The sequence below is a fragment of the Rhipicephalus microplus genome, chromosome X, assembly GCF_043290135.1.
Source record: "Rhipicephalus microplus isolate Deutch F79 chromosome X, USDA_Rmic, whole genome shotgun sequence".
NCBI classification, from domain to species: Eukaryota; Metazoa; Arthropoda; class Arachnida; order Ixodida; family Ixodidae; genus Rhipicephalus; species Rhipicephalus microplus.
In genome coordinates this window covers 182,811,315-182,829,403 of record NC_134710.1, presented here as the reverse complement: position 1 = coordinate 182,829,403, position 18,089 = coordinate 182,811,315, and the positions used below count along the sequence as shown (strand labels likewise).

The 18,089-nt window shown below is 45.0% G+C and overlaps 1 protein-coding gene across 1 annotated transcript in view; it reads right to left on the bottom strand.

Moving 5' to 3' along the window:
• Positions 1–6,205: 6,205 nt before the first annotated feature.
• LOC119176969 (thyrotropin-releasing hormone receptor) overlaps positions 6,206–18,089 on the bottom strand; it is a 482,241-nt gene continuing 470,357 nt past the window's right edge. Inside the window, exon 2 of the mRNA XM_075878327.1 lies at positions 6,206–10,524. Within this exon, the coding sequence (XP_075734442.1) occupies positions 10,123–10,524 (402 nt within the window). The 3' untranslated portion in view covers positions 6,206–10,122. The remainder of the gene's footprint in view (positions 10,525–18,089) is intronic.

Here is an 18,089-nt window from a genome sequence, read left to right as displayed (position 1 = left end):
GCACGTGCAAAAACGCATCTTAATTCATTGAGGCCCAGCATAATTTACAATTTAGATTTTCGGAAATAAAAAATACCCAAGAGAATATTTTGATCTTGGCTATTGAAATTTCGGAGGCCAGGGGTTGCTGCAAATCAATACAAACTTTAGTTTCACAAATCATGTGTTGAAAAAACAAATAGCTGGTACTTCGGCAAAAATAAAATAACCCGGTAAAGCACAAGGTGTGTCTAGAGTGCATAGTTTTGCTCTGGGGTGCAAACAAATGTAAATGTACTTTGCACAGTACAATGCGCGGTACTACCCCGGCTCCGCCAACGATATTTTGATGAAGGCGAAATGGTAGATGCCGGTATACTGTGCGATGTCAGTGCTCGTTAAAAAATACCTGACGTTAAAAATTTTCAAACCCTTTCTCTACAGCTTGTCTCATAATCACATCGTAGTTTGGGAACGTAAAACCGGAGATATTATCAGCATAATTATTTCTTGAAATGCTACGAATTGGTAAAACGCAAGGCACTTCAGCCTAACTGTAACACAAATGAACTATACAAGATAAAGACAATTGCTAAATACCGCAAGCTTCAAAGCCGCCCTGGCCATCACCCTCTGAGAAGATACCAAACTGTATTCAAAAAGTAGGGCCAGTTTTGAAATTTAGGAACTAAAATCTATGCTTGGCTGGAGAGTGTCTTCAGTCTTCTAACTTTACCCAGGCACATTTCTGCCAAATATGTACACTTTAAAGTCTACTTTTAAGATTGCTGAGCCTATGGTAGCCTTGAGTTCATGCCACGCCACGCCACAGCACCCAGACCCGACAACGTTAGGCACGGTATTTTCAAGCACCTTCATGGTGACACAAAAAATCAATTCACTTGCTTTGTACAACAATATTTCGGCCACGGGATACCTCCAGTTCCCGTGAAGAGAGGCTTTGTTGTCCCCATTCTAAAAGAAAGCAAGGACTTCTCTTCAGTTCCAAGCTACCATCCAGTTATACGCTGCTTGTGTAAAGTGTTTGAGGAAATAATAGACAGAAGGCTTCTGCATTTTGTAGGAAATGAATGACCCCTATTAGTGCGACTTCACAGAGGGTTGGTCTACTATTGAACATGTACGCATTGAAGCATACGTCCGTGACGCTTCCATTTACAAACAATACTCTTTCCATATCGCTGCACAAGGAAAAAAGCATATGACTGTATATATTGTTAGGGCATCTTTAGAGATCGGTCTCACATTATTATCCTAGGCAACATGCTGAAGGTCATGAAGTCCTACCCATACGAAGGAATATTCCACGTGCGTATTCGGAGTGTTCTATACAAACCATTTAACTATTTATTCAGGCTTATTTCATCCAGACTTTATTCAAAACAATTCACCATTGTCTTGAAAGACGCCGCAACAGGCCTGAAAGGTGCCTGAATAGGCTACGTCACTGAGACAGCAGTTGCCACAGTGAGTCATGTCATTCACAATTTAACATAACCGCAACAGCACTGGTATGGTACAATAGAATAAATAAAAAATCCGCTCTTGTAGCTTTGGGAGAAAAACACAAGTGGAAGACAAAAGACAACAAGAGAGTAGTACAATTTCGACAGTATTTGTTGAAAAAGATTCTACGACATATATATCACAGCATTTGACAACAATTCGAAACATAATTGAGCATTGCACCTTAAAACCAAGAACACAATGAATTATTTACCTGCTTCTTGAATTGAGTTTAGGAGATAATGTTTTGCAGTAGGTGTATTACCCTTGGGTATTCGTTTAAAATGTCGGGTATTAATGTTGTCATTATTTGTAATCATTAAATTGTTTCATGACGGGGATTAGAAAATTTTATTTCAACGCAGTTCATAGGGAGTGAGTTTAATGTGAAAGATAGGGGTGCCACAATGTGGTGTACCCGCTTAGCTGTACTTTTTTGTGGCTGAAATAATCTTGCTGCGCTTTCAATTTTAAATACCATGTTTTCTTCTGCAAATGTTGACGATCTTCAAGTAGGTACAAATCGTACAACTCCGCGAGAAAGACAAGCACAGATTCATCTGAACACTGCATCAAAATTGGTTACAGAAAATGGGTTTATTCTCAACACGCTTAAAAGCAATTGCATCCTACTCTCAGAAAGAAGGGACCTTGTCCCAGTTATTGGTATCGAATCATATAGGCAGCTTGTGCCGGTAAACAGCAAATATAACTTCGAAGCTGATAATAATTCCCCACATTAAATACCTGAAATGCAAGTGCCGTAAAAAGATTACTATTTATAATTGGTCTTAGCACTTGCAGACGTACGCCATCTTCATGTTTTCCCAAAGTAAATTTGAATTGCGCGCATCCTTGCTACTCAACCATTAACGTTACCTCAAGTGCTACTTTGCTCAAACTCACCTCGATTAGAACAACAAATTTCATTTTGTGTAAGAAACTCATGCCAGAAAATGGGTCTACCACTTTTCTATTATCAGCTAGTGGCTTTCAAAACGCCACCACCATCTTGGCAGTGGCAGATACTTATTGGAACCTGACAGATCATATGCGGAATTCACCAACCATGCTGCAGACATCAAGCTTACCACTTCTGCCCGAAAACTTACATGAATGAGTCAGGGCCACATGCTAGTGAACTTTGCAGCTTTCATTTTGAGGATCTCATGTATTTCATCCACACGCAAGTATTTTCACGGAAAAACCCTATTCAGTAATTACCGCTGTAGAGAATGTTTTGAAAAGTCTGCTCTAGAAGGCGGGGAAGCTTACAAACCCTCAAACATTGTAAGAATGTTAATGTCATTGATCAAACACAGAAACCCTCTATTACACAAATTTAACTCATTTTGAAGATCGCACACGTGCAACCATCAAGCCCCGCCGCGGTGGTGTAGTGGCTGAGGTACTCGGCTGCTGACCCGCAGGTCGCGGGTTCGAATCCCGGCTGCGGCGGCTGCATTTTCGATGGAGGCGGAAATGTTGTAGGCCCGTTTGCTCAGATTTCGATGCACGTTAAAGAACCCCAGTTGGTGGAAATTTCCGGAGCCCTCCACTACGGCGTCTCTCATAATCATATGGTGGTTCTGGGACGTAAAACCCCACATATCAATCAATCAAACGTGCAACCAGCAAGCCACAATATCCTTGGTGCCAAACCACATAGGTATTCTTGGTGATGCTTCGGTAGACGAAACGGCTAAATCGGAAGGTACAAAGCCTTACTGTCCCGCCACAGTTGTCCCTGCTGTTCAGATTAGACCTTGAAATAAGACAGCTCTGACAAACAGCCTCTTTTCAAATCTCAGCTAGGTAGAACTGCACCAGCAGCCATATGACGTGAAACTGACGTCATATTGGGTAGAGTAACAATTGACCACAAGGTGGCACCCATTATTTTTCTAACTGGTTTTGGGCCTACTGTGTGTAAGAGCAGTGGCTAAAAGCTGGTCAATAACTATGTTCTCTTGGAGGTTTTACGGATGAGGGCTCTGAAAAAAAGCATTTTCTAATGGCATATCACTAGCAAGTAGAACTGCACCTGGTAATATTTCTTGGCATTGAATTTGTTTTGAACACGCATACTATTGAAAGTTTTCCTAATGATACCCGTTCTCTGCAAATTATCAACCCTAGAAACTCGTAGTATTGCCTCGCTTCTGGGGGCTTTGCTGTGATCGCACTCAATAAGAGTGCATGTTATATGTACAAAGTATGGTTATGTTCGATACTGGGCCTCGTCCTTTTTTTCTATAATGCGTGAGCTATTTTAACGCTATTCCTTGGGTGCATCAAGTGGTCCTGAGCTTTTTACCCATTAGTGTTTTTGTTCGAGGAACTAGCCGTTGAGGGGAAAGAGACGTTGCTAATTTTGTGACGAAAATAGTCTTTATGAACAAATAAGTCAACAATAGAACATTCACTATAAACAAAATAGCACAGTACCACGCACATATCTTGTTTCAAAACCAACAACGTGCTTGAAGGAACTCTTGAGTGTTCTAATCCTTTGTTCTTCCCACCGTGTCTTTGTTTAAAATGCTTGCTGAACAAAGGAGTATCAAGTGTCTCTACACTGTTTAGCATCTCTTTGTATGCATTTATTTTATAATATAAGTGATGCTTCACTCTATTATAACAGGTAACGCGCAAGCGAATGTGTGCTATCCCCTTAGGCATTGTTGATTCTGTTGAGCCCCTTAATGCTGTATTTGCCGCCCTTATATAGCTGCCGAATTTTCATAAATAGTATCCGGGTGTACGTATATGGGCAAATATGCGTAAATTGAGATAGATGAGAACTGACCTTTTCAAAGCGAATTTTCGGCAGAGGCTGCGCACATTGAAAGGTTTTATGTCACCCTTGGGAAAGCATGAGAACCCAAGGCTCGTTGACTGAAACATTGTTTTGCAGACTCTGCGAATAATTTCAAGCAGAGCAATCGGACGCTTTCACTGTAACGTGATACTGCAATGTACATACGGGCTCCGTGTAAAGGTACGGGAAGGCCGAGCCGCTCTGTTGACCTCTTCTGGCAGTCGCGACCTTATGCCTCCGCGTGTCCGTCAGCCGGATTTATTGAGTGAAATGTAATTACAATTTTAAATGCTAATGCATTTCTTATTCAGGCTATGTCAAGCATCAGGCGTTGTCCGCGGCATCTGCAGTGGTGTCCGCGTGCCGGCAGGTGGTCTCTCTCCGCTCTCACTACCTCTTCTATGGCAGTAGCTGCGGGCGCGGGCGCTTATCCTCGCTCCTAACAACTAGAGAATGTGGTACGAGAGACCTTGGAGAGAGTAGGTGCAGTGCTTCACCACTCCTTCTCGCAGCTTTTGCTCTCTATCTTCCCTGCGCTTCACTTTCCTGTTCACTCGCGCCTCACTATCGACCATTCACTGGTTGGGCGCCTCTCAATAACACCCGGAAATGTGTGCCCGAGACGCCGCTGTGAAACAGAAACGCTGAGCTGAGAGCGCTGATTGTTTTCTTTACCTCATAGTATTTTCTAGCCGTGCACGCTGGCTATAAAAAGTATATTACGAAGAAGTATAAATGAATAATTTAAATACGCATAAAGCTGTAACATCAAAAATAAAGTTTCCCAAAAAGTCAGCTTCTTTCACAAGCTGTTATGCTCTTATACGGTACCATTTATATTCAGACAGTGGACTCACGTGGCCTTAACTCACTCAAGATTTGACTGTTCGAAAGCCACGCAACTGCGACTCGGTGTATGATTGTGTGACGAGTTTGTTTCAGTTCTGTGTTAGTCAGACACTATGATACTGTAATGACTTTCCAATTATCACAGAAAACGTTGCAGACAACACCTTTTATTGACATTTAGCATGCGCAGATGACACAGCAAACAGCAAGAGGTAACAGTTAGATGACAAGGGAGCATGCGAGGTGGACCAAAGTTACATTGAGAAATCGGTAGTATACCTATCCTTTCTTTGCAGCCAACTCACAATGACTCCCACCCCTTTTTCTTCCGGCCATTTTTTTTCTGAGTAGTGTTAGCACGTTGAACACCTTTCACGCATTCTTGAATCCACACTTCCCCGCATCATGTCACCATATTGCTGCAAAGTAAGCGTTTCTCTCTGTATTGGCCAGAATCCAGAAAAACATTGCAAAAACACCTTAGTTCACATAGAACAAATATAGGCACATATAACAATAAATACTGGCGCTATAATATCCGAGCACCTTAATAAAATTACTGAAATATACTAGCTCTTCCTAATATAAAGGTTGTAGTACATGCTCAAACTTAGATATCTCCTTTCAGCCAAAAGCAAATGCCCAAAAATATACACACGACTGCACAATGTTGTCTCGTGTTCTTGTGCCTTCAGTCGATGTAAATTCTGATGATCTCTAGCGTTTATAGAGCTGGAATATAAATTTCTAATCAACTGGAGGTCTGTTTTATCTATACTGATTCTAAAACAGCTGCGATTTTGGGGGTCTTTAGTCCCCTAAAACTTCGCAAGTAAATTTAATTTACAAACACTAACGAATGTACTGGCCTTGTGAGAGAATGAATGTAAGTTCATATACTTCATAATGCACAAAGTTCTTCATGAATATATATATATATATATATATATATATATATATATATATATATATATATATATATATATATATATTTATATATATATATATATATATTTATATTACTCCATGTATTCAAATTTTCCTGTATGAGTGCTACGTCGGGAGTGTTGAATTGTAGGTTTAAAACCACGCTCTACTAACTCACACGCGAGTATTGAGACGTAATATCTACGTTGCGACGCGCATATTATGCGGTTAACCGATGAGCCGGTTCTTGTGAATCTGAAAAAAGTTTTTGCGCTCGCCCGAGGTGCCACAATTGTACGGGAGTTTTCCCTGGAATTCCAATCAAAGTGAAATATTTTAAGAAAAAGCTATTTTGCTTAAAAAGTGAGCAGATGTAGCAGGCGCATTAATTCAGGGAAACACAATTCACTACAACACGACACATGGCAGGAAAAAAAAAGCAGGGATAACTTGCGTTATGTAGCATGGTGGTCTGAAACACTGAACAAAACATTTCCCCGTTCGCATTTATGGTAGGTGGATTGATTGATCAGGCTTCATTGCAAGCTTTGTTGGTCCATTTATTTGTTTATGAATGACCGTAGTTGATTGGCGATAAATATGCAGAACCTCTAAAATATCAATCACTATGTGTGCGGAGCAGTTTCATTTGAGAATTCTACGCTTAAAAAAAAGAAGATACCTTTGTTTTCCGAGCTCGACTCATGGAGGCATATCGCACCTTGGCCTTTTTAATAATTTTAGGGGGACCTCTTATTCTGCATGATAGATCACGTATGTTAAGAAAAAATAGAAAAAATGGCAGTCAGTGAAGATCACTTCTGTCTTGTATGACCTTCCATTTGCGAAATGGGATACGCATGATAAATGCACGGGGAATGTTTCACACCAAGAAGAAGCATATTTGCTCACAAAATGCTTCAAGGAGATTAGGCTCTGTGCACCTTGAAACAGAATGTTACTTAAAATCAGATTTTGCTGATTGCCCCGATAGTATATATATATATATATATATATATATATATATATATATATATATATGTACTGTGTGTTGTGTGTGTGTGTGTCTATATAGTGCGCTTCTAGACAGGAAGGTATTACTAAGCGCCTATATGAAGGACGTAAATACATGGCAAAAACTGTTAGTGAGCACTTCAAAACACTTTTGTTCATTTGTTGTTACCCATATCTATAACACCTTCAGTAATGGCAACAGTAAAAGCATCACCTACAACATGAACTCTTCGTGGGGACAACATCAAGAATTCGTAGGATTGCGAGCGGGGATAGTTCATTTACGTTGATTGCGGCGAAACAACACCGACAACGGGTTGTGAAACAGTCATGGCAATGCGTCCAATCTAAATTCGTTTTACGTGCCATCTTTAGCAGCCCGGGCTGTCGTCTTATGTTATCTACTGACATCTGCTCCCTCCTGTCATCTCACGATGTTGCTTGGCGTCACGCAGGGAAAACCACGAAGAGCATAGCCAGGTATGGTATGGTGTAGCAAGGATTGATAAAGGCAACTGAGGGTGAGTAGTGATGTAAGATTAAGGAGCAGGAAGAAGAGGACAGTGAAAGATAAAACAGCATAGCCATGTAAAAGGATTAAAGAAAGGTAAGGAGCCTTGGCCAGTGCCGGATAGAAAATCAGATATTTATTTCCTAGCTTGCCAGCCAGCCATGTGTAGTATAGCATGGGGGCGGGAAAGAAAGTGAGAGTGAGGAAGAGAAGGGAAAAGAAGAAGGTAGCTTATAGCTTACCATTTAATGCATAGTCATCTGAAGTACAGTACAGCACGGGGTGAGAATGAGAAGGGGGGGGGGGGTTAGGCCTAAAAGGAAATGGGGAAGAGTGTCACTGCATCACAGATGGCTTCTTTCCTGTCTTGAACGCCAAGAATACTGTTGTTTGTGAGCGTATGCGTCGCAGAGAGGAAGGCGAATCCCTGCTCCGCTCTTCCTATACAGCTTTCACGTTGAGTGCCACTGCACACATCTCTTTTTATTTATGACCGCAAGTTAAAGCACAGTTGATAATTAGTGCAGTGCCTTGTTTTTTGATCCAGTCGTCTCCTGCGCTGTTTTGCCGCAATGTCAAGGGGCACATGACGAGTCGGCAGATGTGTTCAACAATAGTATGGAAGTCTGTCACACGGAACTAACATTGAAAAACACGTCGCCGCTCACAAGTCCACGCAATACTTTATAGTAAACATCATTTCAACACATCCAGTGTACTTATACATTCCATCGAGCATCCTGTATAAACTGGAAATACAGAAATACCTAAAGCTTGAAATAGCAAGAAAATATGTTAGTACATTCAAGAGCGCTACAGTCAAAGTTAAGTTTTGAGATTCTTGCTTACCCTGTCGTTCATAACGGTGAAGAACTTCATGTAGATTACACTCTAGTTTGGTGCTATTGGAGCAAGCTACATAAGAAAGTACATACGTCCTTTTCTGAGATTATTACCAGATAAGTACATTTTTTCACCTCAAGCAGTATCATTCAGTGCAATTAAAGCTACAGGGTTCAATAAAATGGTAATAGCCGCACAACAACATGTGACTTAAAGTATCACCATCGATGAGTTTTTTTATTTTTTGGTTCTTGAATGCAACTTTTTCTTCTGTGGCTGTCAGTGTAAGTAACTTTTCAGTCAATAAACGTAACTCGCTGCTGTACAACTGTTTTCAAAATAGTTGATGAGACATACAATGCTTAGAGTAAATAGACAACCATGTGCACGGTACGTCGGAGAAGCAGATGACGTATTCTGAACAACAAACTGTTCTGTTAGTAACTTTCTGCCTCTAGAGCAGTGCGCGCACAAGTAGTTGTCATGCACTGCATGCAAAGCCACGTTATTAATATTCGGCACTATATACCCTCGGCACATTAAAAAGCAAAACATGCGTGAGCAGAAGTGGCTACTAGCGACATAAACGCAGCCACAATTCTACACAACCAATAAAGAGTTCTGGGCACGACACCAGGTTTTGCAGAAAAAGTCTGAGCAATGTCATCACCTGTAGAGCCTGAGCCACTGGTGGCGTCTACACCGCCGATTTGCAACTCGAAAGGGTGACTTGGTAGGGGCATTTCAAAGACGCAGTAGCACATGCACACCAAGCGGGGCCTTTCGGCTATCCTCTCCAGAGAAATGTTCAGATATTTTCTAGAGCGAACACTAGTCTGTATAAGAGGTTGTGCCAGAGATGTCATCTGGTGATTGTTATGAGAACTACATGAAAATTTTTTACACTATACTACCGCATGATTAAGTTACAGCCAAGCATGTCACAGTATGTTACCTTCCTCGCATTTTCTCCTTCTGGCTGTCTCTCTTTTCACCTGGTTTTTTCAAGACACGTGATTTTCCTGAAACAATGCTTCATCACCATTCTTGGCAGCTGAAGATGCTTATTGTGTACAGGAAGCGTTTAGTAGCGCAAAGAAAAGTGATGAATGCTGTAAAATACATAGCTGAAAGATCGCAAACGTGATTCGCCGTTCTTTGGGCGCGCTTCACAACGTTTATCTCAAAATAACTTCCCATGATACGTGACTATTCTTCCTAGTCTCCGAGAAACAACGCACTGCAAAGTAATAAAGGAAAGCTTCCTCTTCCTTCACATTGAAATGGAAGTTTTAGGTCCATTGTCAAGCACTTTTTGAAGCTGAAACAATATCTTGTTATAGTGCTGGTATGGCAGCCAGACGTTCGCGCACACACAAGCACACGTGCCACTCGTGCAACAGAAATTATGAGCGATTTTTTTTTATTTTCCGTGTCAACTAGATATTTTTCTCTTGATATACCTGGACAGGCAATCAATATATCGTCACTGTCCTGACTCAAATCAACAGTTTTTGCTGAAGTGGGACTCATGAGGCCTGCAATAAAATTGCAGCTCACATAGTTGGGCCAGGCCTCTGAGGAAATTACCGGCCAGTGGTGGTGTTATATGCGTCTGAGAAGCTGATGCAATCGCTACTGCCATCGCCTTTTATACAAGCTGGTGAGTTGTATCCACCAGCGTGTTCTTGCTCGTGCTGCCTTTGCCAGGTGGTGCGACGAAATTGCTGCGGTTGAGGCGCACCGAGCCGCCTCCCACGACGCTCGAGTAGGTTCCGGCCACGGTGCGCTCAGTGCCACCACGGCTGTCTCGAGAGCCGCGGGCAGCGCCGCAGCTCAGCATACGCTTGAAAGCACGCCGAAACTTGATGGACATGGCGTTGTACAGGATTGGGTTGATGGCGCTGTTTATGAATATCATGGTCTTGCAGAACATGAGGTACCAAAGCTCCATGTAACGCTTTTCAGCGAACGAGTTGTAAACCAAGAGCACCCGGTATGGCAGCCACAGAGTTGCAAACACCGCCACCACCACGAACAGCATTTTCACGACCTGCAGCATAGAGAGGCGAAAAAACACGAAATAATTGGTTATCTCCATTGCTAACAAATTGTGGCATTCTCTATAAGACACTAGCGACATCTCAGCCCATCGTGAAGCGTCGCCTTCACACAGGTTATCGTAAGTTCAACTGCTTTTGCTAACACATTCTCGAATTTCATATCTCATAAGATTGAGACCTCTTGAAACCGCATTTTCAGTGTGATGCGTTGCTGCCCTCATAGTCACAAATAGGAATTTACTTACGAATACATAAAAATGTCAGAGAAAAGCTTGCACAGTTCTCCGCATCTGTCTTACCCCTGAACAATAAAATAAAATGGTTGAGCATACAAAGTCTCTAAAGTAAACGCTTTCGCAAATGTACTCGACTTTCATTGTGCAACACTCGATGCAGTACCAGTCTAGTGGCCCAGCATAAGAGTTTTTCGTGCTAGTTGAATCACCTAAACAGCATACTCAAAAATAGGCCCAAGAAACACGGAGTATAAATCTAAGAACTGTTGGTGTAGTCTACAAAATTTTCATGATCTGTTAGTGCTGCACCAGCGTCGCCGTACGTGCAGATATCACCTCCTTTCTGCCTGACAACCTGAAAAATGTACCCACTTGTGTTACTTGTTGGCATCACCTCCTTGAATCATCGTATACCATTGACATAAGAGTCTTATAAGTGCATGACTTCATTTGTTGCGGTCACACTTGCTACGCACGTAATGCTAACGCCACTGCATCAGCTAACAAACCACTTAAGTTAATAAAACCTCAATTTGAGAAAATGATAACTAACTGTCCCCTGATCATACGTATGAACGAAATACGAGTACACACGTCTTCTATTTGAGACCCCCACCAAACTGATCTCTTCAAAGGGCTAGACAGGACTATATTTTCGTCACCAGTTATATTTATTACTTCAAATTCAAAGGCTTGAGCGTATCCTACCGATGAAAAATATTTTTCGTCACTTTTGTTGTCTTCATGGTTGATCTAAATTATTTTTCTCTTTCACACGTTCTATTATATGATGCCTACTAAATACCGGTACGTTACACCACTAATAAATCGACCAAGGCCCATTTTTCTACGCCTTACTAAGCTAAAAAACCACGCTTCCAGACTTTGTGGAGCCGCATATTTCTGGAAAGCATCTAAGGACTAAAATTTAGTGGCAGTTTGTGTACCTGTGACTGATTCAATGCGATCGTGTTTATGGACTCATCTGTTCCTGTCATCGGTTTTTGAAAACGACATTGTAATGACTTGGTCATGTAGTCTCAAAACAGCACTAACCGTTAGTTTTGTGTTTGCGTTAACAGTGCCCGGTGTTGACTCGGAGTTCGCGATCCTCAACCTCAAGTAATATATTTTATTGAGATGTGGGGTGTAAGGTGCCCGAATTACCGTATTGTCATGAGAGACGCCATAGTGGAGGACTCCAGAAATTTCGCCCACCTCGAGTGTATTACGTGCGCCGAAATCTGAGCACACGGGCCTACATAATTTTCGCCTTTATCAAAAATGCAGCCACTGCAGCTGTAAATCGATCCCGCAACCTGTTCGTCAGCAGCCGAGTACTTGAAGCACTACACCACCATGGCGGGGCCCGCGACCTCAAGTAAAGTGAGAAACTAGATTCTGCAACAGGAGCCAAATGAACTTCTCAATTGTTCGAAGTTTTCAGCTTTGTGAAAGCATCTAAATTGTATTTCGCGTCACTAAATGCACGAAGCAATCCCGTATACAACTGATTGCTTAATTCTCTAGAAACAGAAAAATTTTGTTTCTCGGCTGGCGCGTGCGCTCGTGTCACGCGGCCGCCGCTGGCAACGGACAGGTGCGGCCCGTGTTCCGATCAGTAAACGTGGTTTCTGTGGTGGTGGTGGTAGAAACATTTTATTATAGAAAATGTACCGGAGAGTGGCGGCATATTGCATAATTGAGTGGCAAGACCGAATTCCAGGATGCCAACGGAGTTGGCCGCTGCTCGAGCGCGCCTCACTAAGGAGCGATGAGCATCCAAGGTCGAGCAGCGGAGCGGGTACTCCTCCCAAGCCTCTCTAGTTGGGATGGCGTAAGGGGGCGAAAAATTAAGGGGGTTAGTAGGGCACGAAGCGACAACGTGTTAGGTGTCGGCCAGGACCTGGCAAGTCGAGCAGGTGCCACTATTTTCCGGCAAAAAATGCCTGGCGACCACCGGACTGAGATAGGTGTTCGTCTAGAGGCGGCGTAGTATTCGCTCGTCCGCTTTCTCCAGGCCACTAGTGGTGTCCAGGTACAGGTGGCGCGAAGCCCAGTAATAGGCAAGAATTTCGCGAAAGCGCGTCAGATTTGTATTCCTAGATTCCGACTCAGGACATGGAGGGGCAACGGCCCGGATGACAGAAGCGCGGGCAGCGCCGTTCGCCGCCTCGTTGCCAGGCAGGCCCGAGTGTCCTGAGGTCCATACTATACGAATGGAGTGAGGGTTAAAGCGCCAAGAGGCTGCCTGAAGTAGGTGAGCTGCCAGCGGCGTGTTGGAACCCTGGAGGTATTGAGAACAGGCTGAACGCGAGTCCGTCAGGATGATGTGTGAGGTAGAATGCGAGGCGGCCAAAGCAATGACAACCTCCTCAGCTTGCGCCACAGTGTTGGCTCTAAAGGAGAGGCCATCAACGTGTTTTTTCCTCTGTGATCATGGTGGCCGTGAAGGGACCTGAGGGGGAGGGGCCCGAGGCGTCTACGTAGAAAATGCCAGGGTGGTCGAAGTGTCACACCTCAAGTGGCGTGAAACGTGCTAGTCTGCGGCCGGGATGTAGCTCGGGGTTCATTTTGTGGAGTAGTGGTTCCACCAATAGGTTTTGCCGCCAAAGTTTCGGTATGTGCGTTGGAGTGTCTTGATCGGAGATCGCATTGAGGCCGAGCCTGTGCAGTAGACGTTGCCCTGAGGGCTTCTGCGAGAGATGAATAATTTGGCTAACACGATGAGCTTCCCGCAGCTCTGCAATGAAGTTATGTACACCCAGTGCTGTGAATCGGCTGTTGGAGGTGGCAATGGGAAGTTCAAGTGCACGTTTGTATACTGAACGAAGGAGGACATCTAGCTGGTGCTCGTGGCGATGATGCAAGCAAAGGTGAGGTGAGGCATACAGTATGACTGGTTACAAAGGCATGGGTCAACCGCATGGACTGGGTACCACGGAAGCCGCCACGCTTGGTAGATACTCACCGTATCATACGCCTCACCAGTTCGCTGGTGCGTCGGAGGCTTGCTATTGTGTCCTTAGGATCCAAAGATGACGTGATGTGGAGCCCAAGAAGTCGAAGTTTTTTGACTGATGGAACGGGACCAGATGAAAGCAAAACCTGGGGTAGAGGTATGTCGGATACCGAGAGAATAGCTGATTTACCTGGAGAGCACTTTAGGCCACACGAAGCAGCGTAGGCGTTCACCAGAAGGGCAGCCTTTTGTAGGCGCTCTTCGATTTGTGCTCGGGAGCTGGTGTTGGTCCGAATTGTATTATAGTCGGAATATAGTGCGTGGTGGATTCCCTCGATCTCGCGCACAAGGAAGGGGAGCTTCTTCATGGCCAGGTTAAAGAGTAGAGGTGACAGGACAGCACCTTGGGGTGTACCCCGTGTGCCTAAGAGGTACGGGTCATGTTCTATAGAATGGAGGCGGGTGAAAGCGGTACGATGAGATAGAAAGGCTTGAATGTATTTGAAAGTCTTCTGGCCACAGTTTATGGTAGAGAGGCTAGAAAGAATACTACTGTGTTTGACGTTATGAAACGCTCCTCTAAAATCAAGTGCCAGCACGGCTTTACCGTCACAGTGCATAGTGGTTGGTTCTTTGATGTGTCGAAGCAGGAGCAGGATGTCCTGCGCCGACAGATGTGCGCGAAAGCCAAACATCGTGTCAGCAAAGATCCCCCTGGCCTACAGGTAGACAGAAAGGCTTTCGCGGACCATGGTTTCTACGAGCTTTCCGGCGCAGGAGGTCAGTGAGTTTGGACTCAGTGCCTTGATGCTGACCATACTGCCCGATATGGGCATGAATGTGACGAGTGATGTCGTCCATTCTGATGTGAGTGGGGAGCCATCCCATATCAAGTTTATCAGGTGGAGTAGTGAGCAGTGGGCCTCGTCGGGAAGATTAGCCAGAAGCAACACTGTGGTGCCATCCTGCCCAGGAGCTGTGCCCCGTTGCAATTTCGCTCGTGCAGCCCGCACATCTTAAAGCGTGTATGGCGAATTGAGCTTGGCGTTAGGGGTGCCGGAATACGTATATTCTGGGCCTATGGGGTCAGTTGTATGGCATATGTATCGTTCACACAATTCTCGCGCAAGTTGATCTGTAGTGCCCTGATAGACATGGAGAGTACGGTGGAACTGGTGTTGTGTCAGTCTCCGCCTTTCACCTGAGGAGTTCTCTGGCTAGCCGCAACCTCAAAATTCCAACATTTGGCACCCAACAAAAAGAACCCCATCCCTAGATCATGAACATCGAGGAAGTCTGCGAATATAGCCTTTATGACGCCGCTGACCGTGCTAAACTTTTCCAGCCAAAACGCGAGGGTGCCTGAGTACTGAGCCATTGCCCCCGGCCATGTGAATTGTCGCAGAGGAGTGAGGCAAGTTTCAGGGAGGTGATGAAGAGACCGGTGACTGTCAGAACAGCAAGCGAAATGTCGCCGTGGTAGGCGTGGCTGTGGACGCCACATCAAAAGACAACATAAAGCAAGCCTGTGCGGCGGCCAGAGAAGCTTCCCATAGCGCTAATGGTGTCATTAAGAACAAGAGGACAAGCAATAAAAGATAAAGGAAAAGTCACCATTACGTGCCATGCATCGATGTGGAGGCGAAAGACGAGAACCGCATCAGGCTTGACGGGGAGGAAAACTCAATGCCTGCCGAGACCGAGAAAGGCGCTGATGAGAACCTGGGCTGCGCTGCAGACGCGAAGGAAGTGGCCGATAAGGCAGCTCCAAAAGACGAAGGAGAATGCGCCGACCAAACCGCGGAAAACGTGAACGCTGAGGAGTTCACGGAGGTGGAGGAGAAGATCGTTGAAGGAGGCCGAAGAGTACCAAGAAGGCAAAGGAAATGCCGAAGAGTCTCAGCATCGCGATGAGAAGGCTGGGGAGCACAAAGATGGAGCTCTAGAGGAGTTGCAGGACCTGAAAGAGGCCATGGAGTTTCGGGATCGTGAGGAGGCGGTCAATGATTCGGACGCTGGAGAAGAAGACGGCGCTTAGAGAGGCCGCTGAAAACTGGGAAGCAGCTGCGGATGGTGAAGTTGAGTATTACAAGGAGGGCGGCAGCACGCCACAACACACCCAGTGCACCGAAGACATGAAATGCCTAGACGCTGAAGCTGCAGAGACGCTGAAGCTGCAGCTTCGTCATGACGTGGACAATGGTAGGGCGTATGCCAGGAGTGAGCTCAATGATGTAGAGGGGAAGATCACGTCACGGAGAACCCCACAGTGCACGACGAGACAGCGCGGATACGCTCGACTACAGCGCCGAAGACTTCGACCACGCTGAAGGCACCGATATCGAATGCAACGTGGCGGCCACGGAAAACGGCATCTGCTAAACCTCAGCACTCTCTCACGACGAGGAGCTCGAGAGGCACTTCAAGGTTAAGAAGTACCAAATCAAGGTGGAAGAATTGGTCAGGCAAGAAAAGCCAAAGCCAAGCATTGATGGTGCTGGAGCCAAAAGTTTCAAGGACAATGGCAAGTGTGTACAGTCTGGCCCTTCCACCTAGCGCACGAAGCAGCAGGCCAGCCGCAAAGGCGCAGGGACCTAAAGGACAGCACGAGGCTGGCTGCTCCTGAGGTTCCACATGGAGTTGTCGACTGACTGTGCCGACATGTGGGCTTGTGCGCCACGTGCAGTGTGTCGTGGCCAGGGCCATGCTGCAACCACATCAGGTTCCCCTCTCCGCTTTCGCTGAAGGGGAGGGAACAGTATGAGAGCGGCGGCTGCGAGCGCGCCGACCGTAGATAGAAGAATACAAGGAAAGATCGTGGGTGCAATCGCGGCACGTGGCCGCCGCTGGAAGCGGGCAGTTGCGCCCGGGTTCCGATCAATAATCATAATTTCTGTTGGTCTCCGCTTCTCTCCTGAGGTGTTCTCTGGCTAGCCGCATCCTCGAAACCCCTACAAACTAAAGCTAAAGAGGGCAAGCTGATATTGAAGCAAAAGTTTAGCGGCATTTTGTTAGGGGTGGAGTCTTCAAAGCTTTCTAATGCTCACATGCTGTTGCCCTGCCTCCGGTACAAGCACACCTCGAACCAAGAGACTATTTCATGCGAGAATGTTTTTACGACGTTATCACAATACATCAATAAATGACCATAATTTTGAACGTGTTATTTTTGGTATCAATTTTTTTCGCGATGCTGGAGGCCAGATGTTTCACAGGGAAGCTGTCATATTCGTCTATTTTCTCGGAACTATCAGCGCAGTGAGGCTCGCAATGCCGAAGTGAGTGTGCGCGCGCCCAGCAGGCTGTTCCAAAGAGCGGAGAAAATATCGAGGTGCACTAGCTCGATGTCCTTTCTCTAACGTTTGGCGATGGGCAAAGTTTGGTGCTCTCCGGAAGAAACTGCCTGTCGGAAACGTCAATGGTAATTTGCACTTGAACGGTAACGATGGCCTCGTTCTGGTCCTGAAACCTGTGCAAGTTATGCCGAGGCTACGCGCAAGTGAAGAGGAATAGAGTGAGAGTACACTGTGTATAGAATACTAAACGGAGGATCATGTTTAAACAGCGCATAACGAAGATTTAGAAATGTGCTACTTTGACAAGGGAGAAAGATGATGTCTGTGAAGAAAAAAAAACACACCATCTCTCGCTGAAGAGAACCATGTGTAGATCCAAAGCAGCTGGTGCAAACGCTTACAGTGGCGGCGGTGCTAATTCTGGCACTCTTCCCGGCGTTGCGCAGGAGTATTTGCTACTGCAACATGCCAATCACTGCTAATAGGCAATGAGAGACAGACGACTCTGATTAGACAGAGAGACTCACAGTCTGCTTTTAGTTAAAGTGCATACTGCGAATTTTTATGCTTCAACAACGCACAAGTCAAATATCCCACTGGCAGTACCTTGTGGTTTAAGATCCAGTGCCTATATTGTACACGGGGTCACCAGTCAACTGCTCTGCAGCGTGAGCAGTGGTTTTTTTTAAAGACGATAGTCTTTCTTGGGACCTTCGACGCAAAAAGTTTGATATCTCTGTTTGTCTGTCTGTACATTTGTCTGTTTGTTCACTACTAACGGCACCGGTTGCTTGAAATGGCCGACCCCATCTGCAGCACCCACCAATGTTGCTCAAGATTCAGCATTCATACTTGTGCAATTGTCGATTAAAAATTAATTATTGCGCATGTTTGGGGCACCATAACAACACGTATACATTCTGCATGTGCGTCTTTTACTGGAAAAGGCATGCATAAGTAATTTTAAAGACCGTAGCGCTTATGACGCTGCACTGACCATGCGATGCTTGCACGAAAAGGCGAGTGTTTCTAACGCTTTGCTAAGGCGAGAGTGGTGGCAC